Source organism: Rhinopithecus roxellana, chromosome 10 (genome assembly GCF_007565055.1).
Source record: "Rhinopithecus roxellana isolate Shanxi Qingling chromosome 10, ASM756505v1, whole genome shotgun sequence".
Taxonomy (NCBI): domain Eukaryota; kingdom Metazoa; phylum Chordata; class Mammalia; order Primates; family Cercopithecidae; genus Rhinopithecus; species Rhinopithecus roxellana.
In genome coordinates this window covers 39,265,401-39,283,145 of record NC_044558.1, presented here as the reverse complement: position 1 = coordinate 39,283,145, position 17,745 = coordinate 39,265,401, and the positions used below count along the sequence as shown (strand labels likewise).

Sequence of the window (17,745 nt, the reverse complement as noted above, 5' to 3'; positions counted from 1 at the left end):
CAGTTCTGCAAACTTGGTACAATTATCCTCATCTTGCAGAGGAAGAAACTCGGAGATAAGTTTCTCCAAGTATCATAGCTTATAAATGACTGAGTAGAGATTTGAATCCTGGCTTGTAGGAATCCAAAGGCTATATTGTGTTATTATGCCAAACTCCCCTTCTACTAGGTGACTGAGCCAATGACCCACACCCCATCCCACCCATTTCCAGCAATCCTGAGGGTAAGATAGGGAGAAAATATGAATGAAAAAAACAGACAAGATATGAGTAAAAACAAATAAAGCTTGGTAAGAAAACAAAAGGGATCATCTCTTTAAAAATGTATTTCAACTTTTTTAAAAACAACAATGAGATTTACTTTGGCAAAGTGCCCATCTAAAATCTATGCAAAAGAAAAATAATCAATGAAACTTAAAATCAAAATATTATTTCTTATTAAAGAACAATGAAAACAAGCAGGGTCATTTTATTAATCCACAAACCTAGTAACACTCAACAAAAGGTTTCTGTAAATTTTAATTGCGGTAATCAGGACAATGTTTTACTATGATCCATTGACTAGAGCCACAATGTTTGTGCAATATATTTTGCCCTGCTTTATGAGATCGTAATTGCAAGTGAAATGCTACTATACATACTCAATTAAAATATACCAGACTTATCAAAATAAAACATTTTGGTAAATAACATGCTTTTTACATATTTACTTTACTTTACTTTATAAATCCTGCATGTCCTTGGAATAAAATCCACAAAATTTGTTCTTCTAGGTGAGCTTTATCATTCCATCTCCTTTTACTATTTCTGCTCAATACCTCTGATTTTCTCTATTCTGAAATATGCTTACCCACTGTTATTTATTCCCTAGTGTTTGAGAGAGTTAAGTCCTAACATACAGAATGCTTTATACTAGCCTTTTCATAAATATTTGTCAAGAGTGGGAATACAGGAAGTTCTGCCCTGTACTCTGCAAAGGGGACTGTGCCCAGTAATGGCTGCTCATCTCACCTGAGCTGGCCACTTTCTTTCTTCCCTCTCTAGGTTTTCCTCTCAATGACGCTTTCCAGCTTTTCCTCATACAATGAGTTCTATTGCTTTTCTGTCTTCTTTTTCTTCAAAAAATAGTTTATTGGATAGATATTCCATGGTTGGGTGATGTTTACAGATCTATAATTCCTTAGCTAAAAACATCAGGGTGACAGATGTTACAGAATTCAGAATTTTGGAGGATTTTAGAAATAGAATATTTTAAAAGTGATATCCTATATATTACATAAAATCTTCAGTGGGGTTTGGGGAAATACCCTACAATCAAACACATCCATATTTCTGCGGCAACTTCAATGAATATTTACATGACATGAGAGAAAGCTTATAAATAGATTCACATCAGTTCAGTTTAAACGATGTTTAAACCACCAAATATGTTTCAAAAAAACCTTTCCCTTTTCAGAACTCTTAGGATTTCAAAACTGCAGATGAAGGATTTTGGGTCTATACATACTCTAGTTGCAGGATTTGGGGGAAGCAGCTTTGCAGAAAAGGAACCTGTTAGCACTTCATCATTTTGGAGCACAGCCCAAGCTTTCTCTGTGCCCTGCCATTTAAATATGAACACATGGACATGGTAGATGGTTAAAAATCCTAAAAGTGAAGTTCTAACAAGACCAGAAAAAGATCCATCAGATTGGGCATATGGAAGTATCCACGTCTGGAAATGAAGGCAATATTTGGCAGAATTAAATAAAGCACACAGATGAGCAGGAAGATCATGCAATTTCAAATATTTTGCTATTTTTTCTCATTAATTTTATTCCTGGTTTGAAAAGAAAACCTACCCCTGGTTTACATATGAGTTTGATTGGACACATGTTCTCAGGAAGCAGGCTGCATACCAGTAGGAGTATGTTCATTATCATACATGGAATTAGACAAGGGATCAAACCGAGTTAAAGAATTGATAATATCATATACCACTGTCCTTTCTTTTCAAATGTTGTAAACATGTGGATATATTTAAAGATTTCCTTTATGTTGGATAAAATCAAGGACAGATCTGATTGATTTTACATAATTGGCTATTTCAAAGTAATGAATTAGCTGAACTAATGCTTTCTCGCAAAATAAATAATTCTGAAAGAAAATAGATCTTTATTCCTCAATCCCCCTCCTCCCTTCTCAATTAATTAGATTTTGCTGGTGAAAGGAAGTTAAGAAATTCCACATAAGCCTGATTATATCATGAATGTAAAATGAGCAGGGCAAATAATGGGCTCTATACTCTTTCAAACAAGTTAAATAAGTCCATAATAGCCCACCAGTTGTGTAAACACTATTTCACTATACTTGTAAAAGAAATATTGACTTACCTGTTAACTAAAATTACCCTGGCATGCTTCAACTAAGCTTATTAATAATTCTTGTGGTGTATGTGAATGTTTTTAGTTGTGGACTTTTATCAAAGATTAAAGAATTAGGAAAACATCCGTTCAGTAAGCCCAGAAAGTAGACACGTAGCAGAATACACTTCACCAGAGTCAATTTTAAGAACTTACAATATAAGAGTCAAAAGAATAAAGAGTGGTTTCTATCCTGGCTAGAGATAGTCCATTATATCACAGCTTAATAACACAGAAATACATTCCAAAATTATAAATAAGAACATCTCTCCCAAACAAAATACTAAATAAATATCACATTAGCTTACTCGCCTTACATGTAAGAGTCGTGATGCTTTTTCTCTGATGTCTCACCAGGATGCATTCCTGGGAGTAACTGATTGAAAGAAGGCAGAAATATACATGTTTCAGGTGAAAGAAGGCTTAAGATATAACTTGGCCCTACTGTTCACATAATAAACTGCCATTCTTTGTTCCAACTGGTTCTACTGCTGTTCACAAAGATCACATTTTTCTTTATAAAAACAAGTGAATTTCTTTCTCAATAAAATAATAATAAACCCATATTCTATCCAGTTTAAGTCTCTATGTGACTAGAATTCCCAAGGGATTTGGAAAAGGATCCAGGACTTAAAGTCAAAAGGCTCGGTTAGAATTTGGTGTCCATCACAAACTTTCTGGCCATCATTAGGAAAACCACTTGCATTTTTTATCCTTAAATGTAGGGTAAGAATCGTACCTACCTCTTATGAAGACCCAACAAGAAGAACATGTAGCTGTGTAAAGGGCTGAGTCAATGTTGATGGTCATTATCATGCAATTTAAGAACCTGATCTTATCAATTAAATGGTATTTGTCACCAAACAGAGACCACTGCTCAACAGCCTTGCTGAAACTTTATTTTCATGTGAAAGGAATTTGGTTTGCTGTATTTTTATCCTTATTTATTTATTAGCTAAGATAAACTGATTAACATGCATTCATTCAAGCCACAAAATCAGCAGCAGCTGAACCATTCCTAGTTTCCATCCATATGATTTTCTATGAAATAAGGTTTACAAGACCTTGAAGATTCATCAGGCCACTCTCAAATGTTCATGTTTCTTGTGCTTTGAGTTTTTACTTAATATGCTTGATTGTAAGTGATCACAGATGAATTTTCACTCACCAGTTCCAAGAACAAAATAAAACAAAATTAATTGGTTTATCCAATGAAGAGGTGATGGAGCAGAAGTGGCTTTAGATTTAGTTGTTTAGAAGATGACCTCAGCATTTTGCTTCTCTCCTTTTTAATGGTAATATTCTATTTCCAGTGAACTTTCTTCACGAAGCAGGACACTAGTCCCCATAAGCTTCAGGTTTGCTTGTCCTTAGAGCTCATGAAGCCAGAGAAGACCTTCTCATCCCAGGGTCTAGGACAATCCCCCAGCCAAATTCAGATTTTTCTGCTTGGGTTATATTCCTACACCAGAGACAGGGAGATGGGTCATATGACTTAGAGTCCTAAGGTGTGGGGGAAAGTTTCCCAAAGGGCACTGTTACCAAAAGGAGAGGAGAGAAATGTTGGGTATCCAAAAAAAAAAAAAAAGAAAAGCAACAGATTTTTACTATGCCTAACCTCATCCAGCAGAACCATCTTCCCTACTTATTGAGTTAAAAATCTCTCTGCTGTACATAAATTTGTTAACGAACTTAAATTACTGAAAAGAAGAGAGAAGACACTGATGACACACATTGAAAATCTACTCTGGTCTAGGCCAATTTCTAGATATTTTAACATTAACAACAACCTAGGTTGTTTTAATAATATTCCTCATTTACAGAAAAGGTAACTGACACTTAAGCTCATTCTGTACCTGTGATCAAACAATCTGAAACTGGCAAAACCTGGATTCAAACACAGTTCTGCCTGATTCATTCCACAACCAAAGTGTTATGCTTCTTTTAGGAACTTTGAAATCAAAGAAAGTGTTGTTTAATGTCCTTAAACAGATAGTGGGCACAACCATATTTGGATGCCTATGTGGATGAGTCAATCAGTCAACAAATGTTTGTTAAGTACTCACTAGTGTGAGTCCATAATATGAGTCCTACAGGTAAAGAACAGACAAGTTGTCTAGACCCTGCCTCCAAAGTGGTTAAGTTGGAAAAACAAAATAAATATGCATTCAAAAAAAACTTTAGCTTTAAACCATGTGATACTTATAAATACATTTCCATGAGACTCATCACCCTTGGGATTCCTGTTTAGAGTGTCATGCCCTATAGACTGCAAGCTCCACCAGGACACTGCTGCATCACAGTTGTAGTTGTTTAAATATCTGCTGATTGGTGATTAATGCGGACTATGCTCATGGGAGGTGTCACAGAAAGAATAAGTCTTGAGCTGCCTTCAATAAATAATGTAGGGGTATGGTTGGGGTGGGTTTTTTTTTGTTTTGTTTTGTTTTTTTTGTTTTTTTTTTTATTTAAAAAGGAAGGCAGGTAGAAAGAATAACTCTTCACCCAGGAAGGAGAAAACTTGTGTGTGACCTCAGCTATCACTATTGTCTGCATCACCCTGGTTAACCAGGAGGCCCTGTGTCTGTCCGTATGACCTGTTCATTGGTACTATAGTCAGCATTGGAAAAGCCAATACACTAAGATTATCCATAGCTGAGGAACCTTACAGAGTCTACATCACTCCACTGGCACCCCCATCAGAGCTAGAGCTGGTATCTGCTGCTGGAAGACTTGAGAACAGGCAACATCTCTGGATCTCTTGCAGATATTCCCCAGCACCAGCCTGGAGCATCACAGTCACACTGGGTGGCTAGACCCAGAGGAGCAGTAGCATTTACAAGTAGTCTGGCTCTCAGGGACTCCTACTCATAGGAGAAGGGGGAATCTACCACATCAAGGGAATACCCAGTGGGACAAAGGAACCCAGAGAGTAGGCCTTAAGTCCTCAATCTTTCCCCTGGTGGGAAATCTCTTTCAGAAGAGACACAGTTGCAGTGCTAGGCTCAGCAGACAAAGTCTTAGGCCCTACTCCAAAAGTCAGGCAACTTCGATGCTTATGAAGGGTCTTAGAGTAGGGGACGTCTTCTCCCTCTCATCCATCACTGCAGACACAGCTGGGGCTTTTCCCATGGGAGCTCAGCATGTGCATACCCATAGGAAGCCTCTCTGGAACACTTCAGGGTGACTCCTTCCCCACAGGAGGGGCACTCTCCAGGTACAGGCTTGCATGAGAAATAAAGTCACAATTCCTCTCTACTTGGAACATCAACAGGCTTGTACATAAAAAGAGGTGTCTATCTGATCAGAATAGCCAGAACACTGGCTCAGTGGTGTTTGAGAGGTGGATGGCTTTCCTGCTGGCCTGGCAAGGGTAGGGGTGGGTGCCGTCCTTCCCTCTGATAAGGCCTCAGTGCATTTCACTGAGAGCTTCCCCAGCCACCCCTGCCCACCATTTGGTATTGTATTTAACCACGTGCTTTAGCCACATCCTGTTATCACCCATGGACACCATACCCCTATTGGCATGATGCCTGAACTATTCAATCTAGTAAATAAAATAATAGGGAGAGTAAATAAAGAAAAAAGTGTATGCCACGGGAATGAGATAAGCTTCAAGAAACATCTACTGTTCCAACCTATATCAGACTGTGAACTTGCTCACACATTAAGCATATTGCTACTACAACCAGAAACTGAGAAAGTCATCATACCAAGACTTTCTATAACCAAGGAACCCATACAGAGGCTTCACTCCTGAAAGCATCAAGAGCCAAATTAAGCTACAATAAACTATAAACATTAAAGTCACATCCTTAAGAAGGAAAAAAATAATTTTTAAAAATACACAGTGAAATCACAAATTCAAACATAATTAGAAGAAATAGTCTACACAAATGAGAAGGAACCAGAAAAGTAATTCTGGTAATATGACAAAACATGGTTCTATAACAGCCCCAAAAGATTACACTAGCTCCCTAGCAGTGGATCCAAACCAAGAAGAAATCTCTGAATTACCAGATAAAGAATTCAGAAGGTTGATTATTATGCTACTCAAGGAGGTACCAGGGAAAGGTGAAAGCCAACTTAAAGAACTATTTTTACATATAGGATATGGATGAAAAATTCTCCAGAGACGTAGATATCATAAAGAAAAAACAATCACAGTTTCTGGAAGTAAAAGACACACTTAGAGAAATACATAACCAGGAGAGGACATAACAAAAAAAGAAAATTACAGATCAATATCCCTGATGAACCAACATGCAAATAATCCTCAACAAAATACTAACTAACCAAATTCAATGGCACATCAAAAATAAAACACACCTTGATCAAGTGGGTTTCATACTAGGGATGCAGTATGAACTACTGGGCCATGCCCTGATACTGGTCCATGATCTATTAGGAACTGAGTCGCACAGCAGAAGGTGTGTGGTGGGCAAGTGAGCATTACCACTGAGGTCCACCTCCTGTCAGATCAGCAACGACATTAGATTTTCATAGGAGCGTGAATCGTATTGTGAACTGTGCATGGCAAGAGATCTAAATTGCACACTCCTTATGAGGTGGAAAAGTTTCATCATGAAACTATTCCCCCATCCCCTACTTTCCCTCAGAAAGGCTGGGATCACTGGTTTGACATACTTGAGTCAATAAATGTGATACATCACATAAATAGAATTAAAAACAAAAACCATATGATCACCTCAATTGATGCAAAAAAAGCATTTGGTAAAGCCCAGCATCTGTTTTTGATTAAAAAAAAAAAAAAAAAAAAAAAAAAACCTTCAACAAACAAGCATTGAGGGGACTTACCTCAAATTAATAAAAGCCATATATGACAAACCCACAGGCAACATCATACTGAATAGAAAATATTGAAAGCATTCCCCCGAGAACTGGAATAAGACAAAGATGCCCGCTTTCATTCAACACAGTACTGGGAGTCCTAGCCAGAGCAATAATGCAAGAGAAAGAAATCAAGGACCTCTAAATGGGAAAAGAGAAAGTCAAACTACCATTGTTCACTGATGATATGTTGGTATACCTAGAAAACCCTAAAGACTCCTCTAAAATAATCCTAGATTTAATCAACAAATTTGGTAAAGTCTCAGGTTACAAAATCAATGTACACAAATCAGTAGCCCTGCTATATACCAACAATGACCAAGCCAACAAACAAATCAAAAACTCAATCTCTTTTACAGAAACTGCAAACAAAAACAAAATCCTAGGAATATGCTTTACCAAGGGGGTGAAGATCTCTACAAGGAAAACTACAAAACACTGTTGAAAGAAATCATAGGTGACACAAATTAATGGAAACATATCCCATGCTCATGGATTGGGAGAATCAGTATTGTGAAAATGACCATACTGCACAAAGCAATCTACAGATTGAATGCAATTCCTATCAAAATACCAACATCATTTTTCAAAGAATTAGAAAAAATAATCCTAAAATTCATGTGAAACCAAAAATGAACCCAACTAGCTAAAGCAATCCTAAGCAAGAAGAATAAATCTGGAGACATCACATTACTAGACTTCGTTATATTACAATGCTGTAGTTACCAAAACAGCATATATTGCTATAAAAGTAGGCACCTAGCTCAATGGGAAAGAATAGAGAACCCGGAAATAAAGCCAAATACTTAAAGCCAGTTCATCATCAACAAAACATACAAAAACAGAAATGAAAAGGACATTCTATTTAATAAATGGTGCTAGGAAAACTGGCAAGCCACATGTAGAAGAATAAAACTGGATCTCTATCTCTCACCTCGTACAAAAATCAACTCAAGATGGATCAAAGACTTAAATCTAGGACAAAAAACCATACAACTTCTAGATGATAACCTTGGAAAAACTCTTCTGGACATTGGCCTAGACAAAGAATTCATGACTAAAACTCCAAAAGCAAATGCAACAAAACAAAAACAAATAATGGGACCTAATCAAATTAAAAAGCTTAGGTCGGGTGCGGTGGTTCACGCCTGTAATCCCAGCACTTTGGGAGGCTGAGGCGGGTGGATCACGAGGTCAGGAGATCGAGACCATCCTGGCTAACACAGTGAAACCTCGTCTCTACTAAAAATACAAAAAATTAGCCGGGCGTGGTTGCAGGCACCTGTAGTCCCAGCTACTCGGGAGGGAGGCTGAGGCAGAAGAATGGCGTGAACCCGGAAGGCGGAGCTTGTAGTGAGCCAAGATCACGCCACTGCAGTCCAGCCTGGGTGACAGAGCGAGACTCCGTCTCAAAAAAAAAAAAAAAAAGGCTTCTGCACAGCAAAAGAAATAATCAGCAAAGTAAACAGACAACCCACAGAATGGGAGAAAATATTTTGGAAACTATACATTTGACAAAGGACTAGTATCCAGAATCGACAAAAAAACTCAAACAAATCAGCAAGAAAAAAATAATAATCCCATCAAAAATTGAGTTAAAGACATGAATAGACATTTCTCAAAAGAAAATAAACAAACGGCCAACAAACACATGAAAAAAAAGTTAAACATCATTGTGGTTTCAACTTGCATTTTCCTGCAAGAACGGCCATTATTAAAAAGTCACAAGACAATAGACATTGGCATGGATGTGGTAAAGGGGGAATACTTATACACTGCTGATGAGAATGTAGACTAGTACAGCCTCCGGAAAACAGTATGGAGATTCCTTAAAGAGCTAAAAGTAGATCTACCATTCAGTTCAGCAATCCCAATATTTGGTATCTACCTGTATTAGTCTGTTCTTTCATTGCTATTAAGAACTACCTGACACTGCGCAATTTATTTTTTTTAAAAAGAAGTTTACTTGGCTCATGGTTCCACAGGCTATACAGGAAGCATAGCGGGGGAGACCTCAGAAACCTTATAATCATGGCAGAGGGTGAAGAGGAAGCAGATACCTCTTCACATGGGGGAGCAGGAGAGAGAGAGGGTGAAGGGGGAAGTGTTACACACTTTTAAACAACCAGATCTCATGAGAACTATCATGAGAACAGTAAGGCAGAAGTCTGCCCCATGATTCAATCACATCCCACCAGGTTCCTCCTGCAACACTGGGGATTACAATTCAACAGGAGATTTGGGTAGGGACACAGAACTAAACCATATCGTTCCATCCCTTGCCCTTCCTAAATCTCATGTCCTTTTCACATTTCAAAACACAATCATGCTTTGTCAACAGTCCCCCAAAGTCTTAACACATTTCAGCATTAACTCAAATGTCCACAGTCCGAAAGAGTGCTGTACCTGTACCCTTTTGTGCATGAGCCTATAAAATCAAAAACAAGTTAGGTACTTCCAAGATACAATGGGAGTACAGGCATTGGGTAAATGTTCACATTCTAAAAGGGAGAAATTTCACAAAACAAAAGGGATGTATGCCCCATGCAAGTCCAAAACCCAGCAGGGCAGTCATTAAATCTTAAAGCTCCAAAATAATTTCCTTTGACTCCATGTCTCACATCCAGGCAACACTGATGCAAGGGGTGGGCTCCCAAGACCTCAGACAGCACTGCCCCTGTGGCTCTGCAGGTAACAGTTTCTGTGGTGACTGCTTTCATGGGCTGGTTTTGAGTGCCTGAGGCTTTTCCAGACACATGGTGCAAGTTGTCAGTGGATCTACCATTCTGGGGTCTGGAGGATGGTGGCCCTCTTCTCACAGCTCCACCAAGCAGTGCCCTAGTGGGGACTCTATGTGGGGGCTCCAGTTCCAAATTTCCCCTCAGCACTTCCCTAGTAGAGGTTCTTCATGAGGGCTCCACCCCTGAGGCAGAAAACTGCCTGGACATCCAGGCATTTCCATATATCCTCTGAAATCTAGGTGGAAGCTCCCAAGCCTCAACTCTTGCCCTCTTCACATCCACAAGCTTATCACCAAGTGAAAGGTGCTAAGGCTCATGGTTTACACCCTCTGGAGCAGCCTGCCTCAGATATATCTGGGGCCCTTTTAGTCATGGCTAGAACTGGACTGGCTGGGATGCAGGGAGCAGTGTCTTGAGGTTGTTCAGGGCAGTGGGGCTCAAGGAAGTGGGACACCCAGACCCTGGGCCCAGCCTGCAAAATCATCCTTCCTTCCTAGGCCCAGCTTGAATTCCTCCTGAGAAAATGGGTTTTTCTTTTCTACCACTTGACAGGGCTGCAAATTTTCCAAACTTTTACACTCTGTTTTCCTTTTAAATATAAGTTTCAGTTTCAGATCATCTCTTTATTTACAAATATAAGCTTATGCTGTTAGAAGCACCCAGGTCACATGTTGAATGCTTTGCTGCTTAGAAATTTCTTCTGCCAGATACCCTAAATCATCACTCTCAAGTTCAAAGTTCCAAGATCTCTAGGGCAGGGGCACAATGCCTACAACCTCTTTGCTAATGAATAACAAAAGTGACCTTTGCTCCAGTTCCCAATAAGTTCTTCATCTCCATCTGAGACCACCTCAGCCTGGACTTCAGTGTCCATGTCACTATCAGCATTTTGGTCACAACAATTTAACAAGTCTCTGGGAATTTTCAAACTTTCCCTCTTCTTCCTGTCTTCTTATGAGCCCTTCATACTGTTCCAAACTCTGCCTATTACCAAGTTCCAAAATTGCTTTCACATTTTCAGATATCTTTATAGCAATGCCCCACTCCTGGTACCAATTTTCTGTATTAGTCCGTTCTCACATTACTATAAAGAACTCCCTGAGAATGGGTAATTTATAAAGAAAAGAGGTTTAATTGGCTCATGGTTCCACAGGTTGTACAGGAAGCATGGCTGGGGAGGCCTCAGGAAACTTACAATCATGGTGGAAGAAGAAGGAGAAGCAGGCATGTCTTCACATGGGAAAGCAGGAGAGAGAGAGGGCAAAGGTGGAATGCAACACATTTTTAAACAACCAGATCTCATGATAACTCACTATCATGAGAATGGCAAGGGGGAAATCCACCCCCATGATTCAATCACCTCCCACCAGGCCCCTCCTCCAACGCTGGGGATTACAATTCGACATGAGATTTGGGTGGGGACACAGAGCCAAATCATATCACTATTGAAAGGAAAAGACATTATTACATGAAGAAAACACATGCACACGTAAGTTTATTGTGTTTCAGTTCACAATTGCAGAGATATGGAACCAACATAAGTGCCCATCAAGCAGTGAGTGGATAAAGAAAATGTGGTATACAAACAGCATGGAATAGTACTCAGCCATAAAAAGGAATAAAATGAAGTCTTTTGTAGCAACTTGAAGGGAGCTGAAGGCCATTATTCTAAGTGAAGTAACTCAAGAATGGAAAACCAAATACCATATTTTCCCACTTACAAGTGTGAGCCAAGCTATGAATATGCAAAAGCATACAGAGTGTTATAATGGACTTTGGAGACCCCAAAAGGGGAGGGTAGGAGAAGGGTGTGGGATTAAAAACTACATATTGTGTACAACATACACTACTTGGGTGATGAGCGCACTAAAATCTCAAAATTCACCACTATATAATTCATCCATGTAACCAAAACCCACTCGTACTCCAAAAGCTATTGAAATTTTTAAAACATCTTCAAAAAAGGAAGAAAGACACCGGGTAGGCATTCTTTAAATGTGGAAAGAGTGGCTAAGGGAAGCAAGAATAATGTGAGAATAAGCACAGAATAGCAGTGAATGTGGTATACATAGGGAAAAGTGAAGGAACAGGGTGTCCAGAGACGCGGGCTCTCTGTACTGACTGTGCAGAAACCGGAGTTAACTCACAATTTTCAGTGGCACTAGCACTGTCAAGGTTTTTGTTTGTTTGTTTGTCTGTTTTTTCACCCAAGAAAGGAAGATGTTTAGACTACAGATTGTAGTCAAGAAATTAGATATTTTAGGTGAACAAACAGCGAGCTTTGGACGTAAATGAAGGAAGGCACATACACTGCACAGAGAAACAAATCTTCCCAACTCTAAAATGTAGACGTTTATATGGAAATTTTGGTTGGGCAGTCTAAGCGGAGGAAGATTTAAAAGGACTTGGAAAATCAAAAGGGTTTCCTGCCTTCATGATGCTGTGAGGCATTGTGCCCCAGAGTGAAAATTGCATTTTTGTGAATTGGTGTGGCAGGCTTGGAATACCACCTCTTTCAGCAGCTCACTCAGGTCTGGCGAGGGCTATTTGTACCTCACTGAGGGCTTCTCTCCAAGAAAGCCCTGAATCCTTTTCCTCCTTTCTCCTGCACATTTACTATAGGACACTTTTTGAAGCAAGAACATGCATTTTTCCCCCTGGCGCTCCGCAGCGGTTCTCAGAGCCCAGTGTCACTCACATAGGTGGGACTGCTCTCAGTTCAGAGAACCCTTTGACACTTAAGATGAAAAGTCCCAGGAAGTTAGCAAACAGCCATCTGTCTGTATGGCATCGATTTACTAAAAGTGATTTCTAAGGTATTCTAAACCACTTTTAAAAACAATTAGTCACTTCGACTTCCTCACCCCGCAAGAGTAAGGAAGGCAGCAGTGGAGTGCTCGCTCAGGAGCTGTATTTATTTAGCGATTAGCCTAGCACTTTGATTTTAGGGCAAAAGCGAGCCAGACTGTGCGGCAGACGTAAGGATCAAAAAGGCCACCTATCATTCGCCGGGGACGCCTGCCTCCTTACCCTGATAACGTAACTATTTCTCTGCATCGAATTTTAGTTTTTGTGTTTTTGTTTTGTTTTGTTGTGTTTAATCACTCCAAGTATCTCATCCATTATTTGAAGTGGGCTCGGGGGAAACGAGCTGCATCCTCCAGTCCTTGTGCGTCTGTTTAGGTCTCTTCGAAGCGGGTCCCCCTCGACTCTCAGATCTGGGTCTCCAGGACTCACGAAGGGGTAAGGGTGGGGATCCCCATTCGGGCGCGCGGCGCTGAGCGCTGAATCTTCCCCGCGGAGGCTCAGTGAGAGCGCCGAGAACTGGCCAGCACCGCGCGCTGCCTGCTGTCTCCCAGCCCAGGACTTGGGAAAGGAGGGAGGGGACAAGTGGAGGGAAAGTGGGGCCGGGCAGGGGGTGCCTGGGAAGCTAGGCTGCGCTGACGTCACTGGGCGCGCAATTCGGGCTGGAGCGCTTTAAAAAACGAGCGTGCAAGCAGAGATGCTGCTCCACACCGCTCAGACCGCGAGCAGCAGCAAGGCGCACCGCCACTGTCGCCGCAGCCAGGGCTGTTCCGAAGGCCGGCGTGGCGGCAACCGGCACCTCAGTCCCCGCCGCGCTTCTCCTAGCCGCCCACGCCGGCGGGGCAGGAACGCTGCGTCTGGTGCTGCAGACTCTCGCTGAGTTGCAGAAGCCCACGGAGCTGCGCCAGGCGCGCTACGGCCCGTAGCAGTCCGGTGCTGCCCTCCGCCCGCATCCGGCTCGTGGCCCCCTACTTCGGGCACCATGGACACCTCCCGGCTCGGTGTGCTCCTGTCCTTGCCTGTGCTGCTGCAGCTGGCGGCCGGGAGCAGCTCGCCCAGGTCTGGTGCGCTGCTGCGGGGCTGCCCCACACACTGTCATTGCGAGCCCGACGGCAGGATGTTGCTCAGGGTGGATTGCTCCGACCTGGGGCTCTCAGAGCTGCCTTCCAACCTCAGCGTCTTCACCTCCTACCTGTAAGTGCTTCCCCACGTCACTCCGGGAGACAGGCTAAGAGGAGAAGGAAGGTTCGTCCAAGGCGAGGCTGGAGTCTCCTCCGCGCCAGCCTGTTCTGGGGGTGGGGGTGGGGGCGGGCGAGTTTGTCAAGGGCATCCTGGCCAGGACTGTTAGGGCCCCCAGAGAAATGCACGTGTCTTGGGGGAGTAGCGTGCCGGCACTTTCTGGGCCCGCAGAGAAATGGCTTCGAGTGCAACCCGGGAAAGCGCTGCTGCGCCGCAGCTTCCCAGTCCAGCGCTAGAAACATCGCTGGGTGAATTCCTGCAAATTCAGGCATTTGCGTGTGGAGTGGGCATTTGTGACCCAGAACCTGGTACCCAAAGGCAGGCTGCCATCTGGTTACCGTCCCAACCGCCTTTCTGCGTCTAGTCGCATTCCACGAAAAGATGGTCTGTAGAAAGTTTCCCCAAAGGAGAAACAACTTGCCCAGCTCCAAAGGGTTTTTAGTCTGCATCTCTTGCACGGTGACGTGATGTAACCTTTTTCTTTTTTTTCCCTCTTTTCCTCTCTTTCTTCCTCCCTTCTTCCTTCCTTCCTTCCCTCCTTTCTTTTTATTTTCTTTCTTTTTTTAACGGCGTGATTAAAATGTGGCAACCACAAACCCCGATTAGAGCTGCCAGAACGTTATCTTTACCTTTGGCTGCCCGCGCCGCCCTTTGAAGTACCCGCGGCTGCAGTGTAATCTTTAACCATCTCTTCCCCCGGGGAGGAAAGGGGAAGTGGGCTGAAGGCTGTTGGGCTAGTAAACAGCGGCTCCGACACCCAAAGGGAGACCTGAAGCTCTCTATCATCCCTGGGGGATTCTCCCACCCCTTCTCTCCCCCACTGCAACTTCCAAAGCCCTGAGGCAGCGGCTCATTGCATAATTTTGTCTGTGGAAAACGCAGGCCCGAAGGTAACAGGTGGTTGGGTGAACGCGGTGACCCAGGAGGAACCCTATCCTCGGAGACCAAGGCGACCACTCTCCCTACCCCCTTGCAAAGCATCTGGGGCTTCATTCCTTCCGGCAGAGACCAGGGTCTAGGCCACTCTGGGAAACAGGTGCTCCTTACCACAAGGTGAAACATCTAGGTTTTAGTTCAAGACACTGCAGCGAGCCCACCCCAAGCCCATGCAATCCCAGTTTTCGGCTTCTCTGATGTACCTTGGCAGGGGAGAGTTGGGATGTTTGTGAACCAGTTTTTCCATCTGTTTAGTTGTTTTCTGGAGGGAAGAAACATGAAGAGGCTTGCACAACATTTTCCACTAGGTAGTGATTCTTTTTCTGGAGACAGTGAGGAAGAAAAAAAATCTTTTACTTGCTTTAATATTGTCTTTAAAGAAAGGTACCATCCTGCTAGATTTTAGGATTGGTAGATGGCAGGTCGCCTCCTCGTCTACGGTAAAGCTATTTTGACTGCTTTTTCTTTTTTACCTGAAAGAGTGTTAAAACTATTTTCCCCACCAGGTTTCCCCTCAATTGCACTCATACATGTGGTAGTGATATTGTTCCAGGAATGGAAATCTGCTCTCCTAAATGATCAAGCTCTCAGAATTCACATTTCCTCCTCCTGAACAGCTGTCTCTACTACAAAGCAGAATACTCATCCCCAGCCTCTCTGGTTTAACTGCTGTAGTCAGTGTTGCAAGGATTCCGCACTCTCCAATGCAGTGAATTTCTGAGACCAGTTTGGCAATTTTGCCTAGCAGTCTATAACTCTTCTTTCCCATCACGCTGAAGTTTGACTGTATGCAAGGGAGGTGTGCAGTACCCCCAAACCCTTAACCTACTATTTAAATCATACATTCATTATAAAATATGTTTAAGAATACAGAAAATAAGCTTATGAATAGTTCCAGATTGCTTTCTTCTCTCACTTGAAAGAACAAACATTTGTTAGGCTTCCGTTACTAAAAGTTGGCATAAAATTCTGCTTTAAACCATTTCCCACATACCTCAAATGCATTTAACTGTGTCCTCCATGTGCTCAGGAGAACTTACTGCCACCTACTGCCAATGTTCCCTATGTATCTATAGATAGAACCCTCTATCTATATTATAGATAACCTCTTGAAGTTAAGATACTATTAGGAAATTAAGGGCCATATTATTCTCATGTTATTTGATGACAGCCTGTACACTGGCCTAAGAAGACATTTTCCCAGGGCCCTATGAAATATTAAACTCAGACTGTCTGTAAAAAGTGATACAGTAAATATTAAATACGTATTTCTAATGCAACACAGTTCAGGGAATATGAGTGCTGAATATAGAAGTCAGTCCTGAAGTAAATAACCAATGTGGTGTTCTTTATGATGTGTGATTTCATAATTTGGTGTCCTTATATACTAAAAAATGCCAGGGCCCATGGGATGCCCTTTGAGCAGGTGTTGAGGGTTTGGGGTTTTTTTTGGTTTTTTACAACCACAGGAACGCTGTGCAGACCTTAAGAGTAGATGATGCCCTGTTTTGGTTACACATAGTATTCTCTGACCATTTCTGTCTTCACTTGTGCAGCCAAAACATAAAAGACGAACTTTTATTTACTCATATTCAAATACACGAGTGTGTGTTCTACTGATTTTCTTATTTGAAAGAATAACTTCCCTTTGATGTTGAAAGGGAACACGAAGTTATAGCTCCACTCCACTGGGGCCCAGTAGAAATTAATCCTTGATGAGAAAGTTGCAGTGTACAAAGACTGATGTGGTGAAAAGCCAGAACTCCTATCTTTTATTATTTGTAAGAGGTTATCATCATTTATTTAGTCAAAATGTTATCTCCTAATCCCCTTCAAAAAAAGAACAAGCATTTACTTTTCTTCAAACAGATTGACGATGGCAAGTTCCAGCTGTACACATTTGGCAAGTAGCTGTACACATTTACGACAATCTGATAGCCAGCTAGTCAGACTTGTAGATAAAGAAAGTTTCCTACATATCTTCATAGAATGCAAGCATTATTTATGTGCCATTTTGTCATCTTTTTTTTCCCAGAAAAGCAAAATTTTAAGCCAGTCCAAATATTAATATTGACTCTCTTTTCTTACTGAGCTGCCTTCCACAGTAGGTCTTTAACTCGACCAGTGAACAGAGTGGAAACGCTGGAAAAATCTTGATCTTCATTTCTTCTCTCTCCCTGCCCCCCAGCAAGTGGTTATGGGCTCTGATTTTACTAACAGGGGCTAACAAAGTTTACTTAGGAGAAAATAAGGAACACACCAAGATTGAGATATGAAAGCAGACAAAGTTGTTTACAACATTTAATACATCTCTATCTACCAGTTGTGATCTGTTCTAAATAAAGTAGTTCTAGCATCTAATCTTAGTATAGGTAAGTTACTTTAATCAAATGTGGACATTTTTGTTAATAGGATCTTAAAAGTAAAGTCCTCTCTGCTACTTTGATGTGTCTGTCATCTAGTTAGTGTGACATTCAGATAGAAAACTAAATCCTAATGAACATCCTAACATAATAAATATACTTTTCTTTATTGGTCCAGAACAGCTATTTTATTTTAAAAAGAAAACTGAGTTTTCTTTGCTGTTGCTTAAAGGCATTCACATTTCATCCATAAGCAAATTTATGTTATATAAACCAAAGGAACCAAGAGAAAAGATTTTTTTTAAATTATGTAGTTTGGTTACTTTTTCATGTGTAACTTTGAAACAAAATTTAATTTTACACATAACTAGTAAAACTGATGTTAATAAGAACAGAACAAAAGTCACCAT

General features: G+C 41.3%; 1 protein-coding gene across 1 annotated transcript in view; it reads left to right on the top strand.

Annotated features, from left to right (window-relative positions):
• The first annotated feature begins 13,477 nt into the window (after positions 1 to 13,477).
• LGR5 (leucine rich repeat containing G protein-coupled receptor 5) overlaps positions 13,478 to 17,745 on the top strand; it is a 148,311-nt gene continuing 144,043 nt past the window's right edge. The window contains exon 1 of the mRNA XM_010370727.2: positions 13,478 to 13,991. Coding sequence (XP_010369029.2) covers positions 13,780 to 13,991 — 212 coding nt within the window. The 5' untranslated portion in view covers positions 13,478 to 13,779. The remainder of the gene's footprint in view (positions 13,992 to 17,745) is intronic.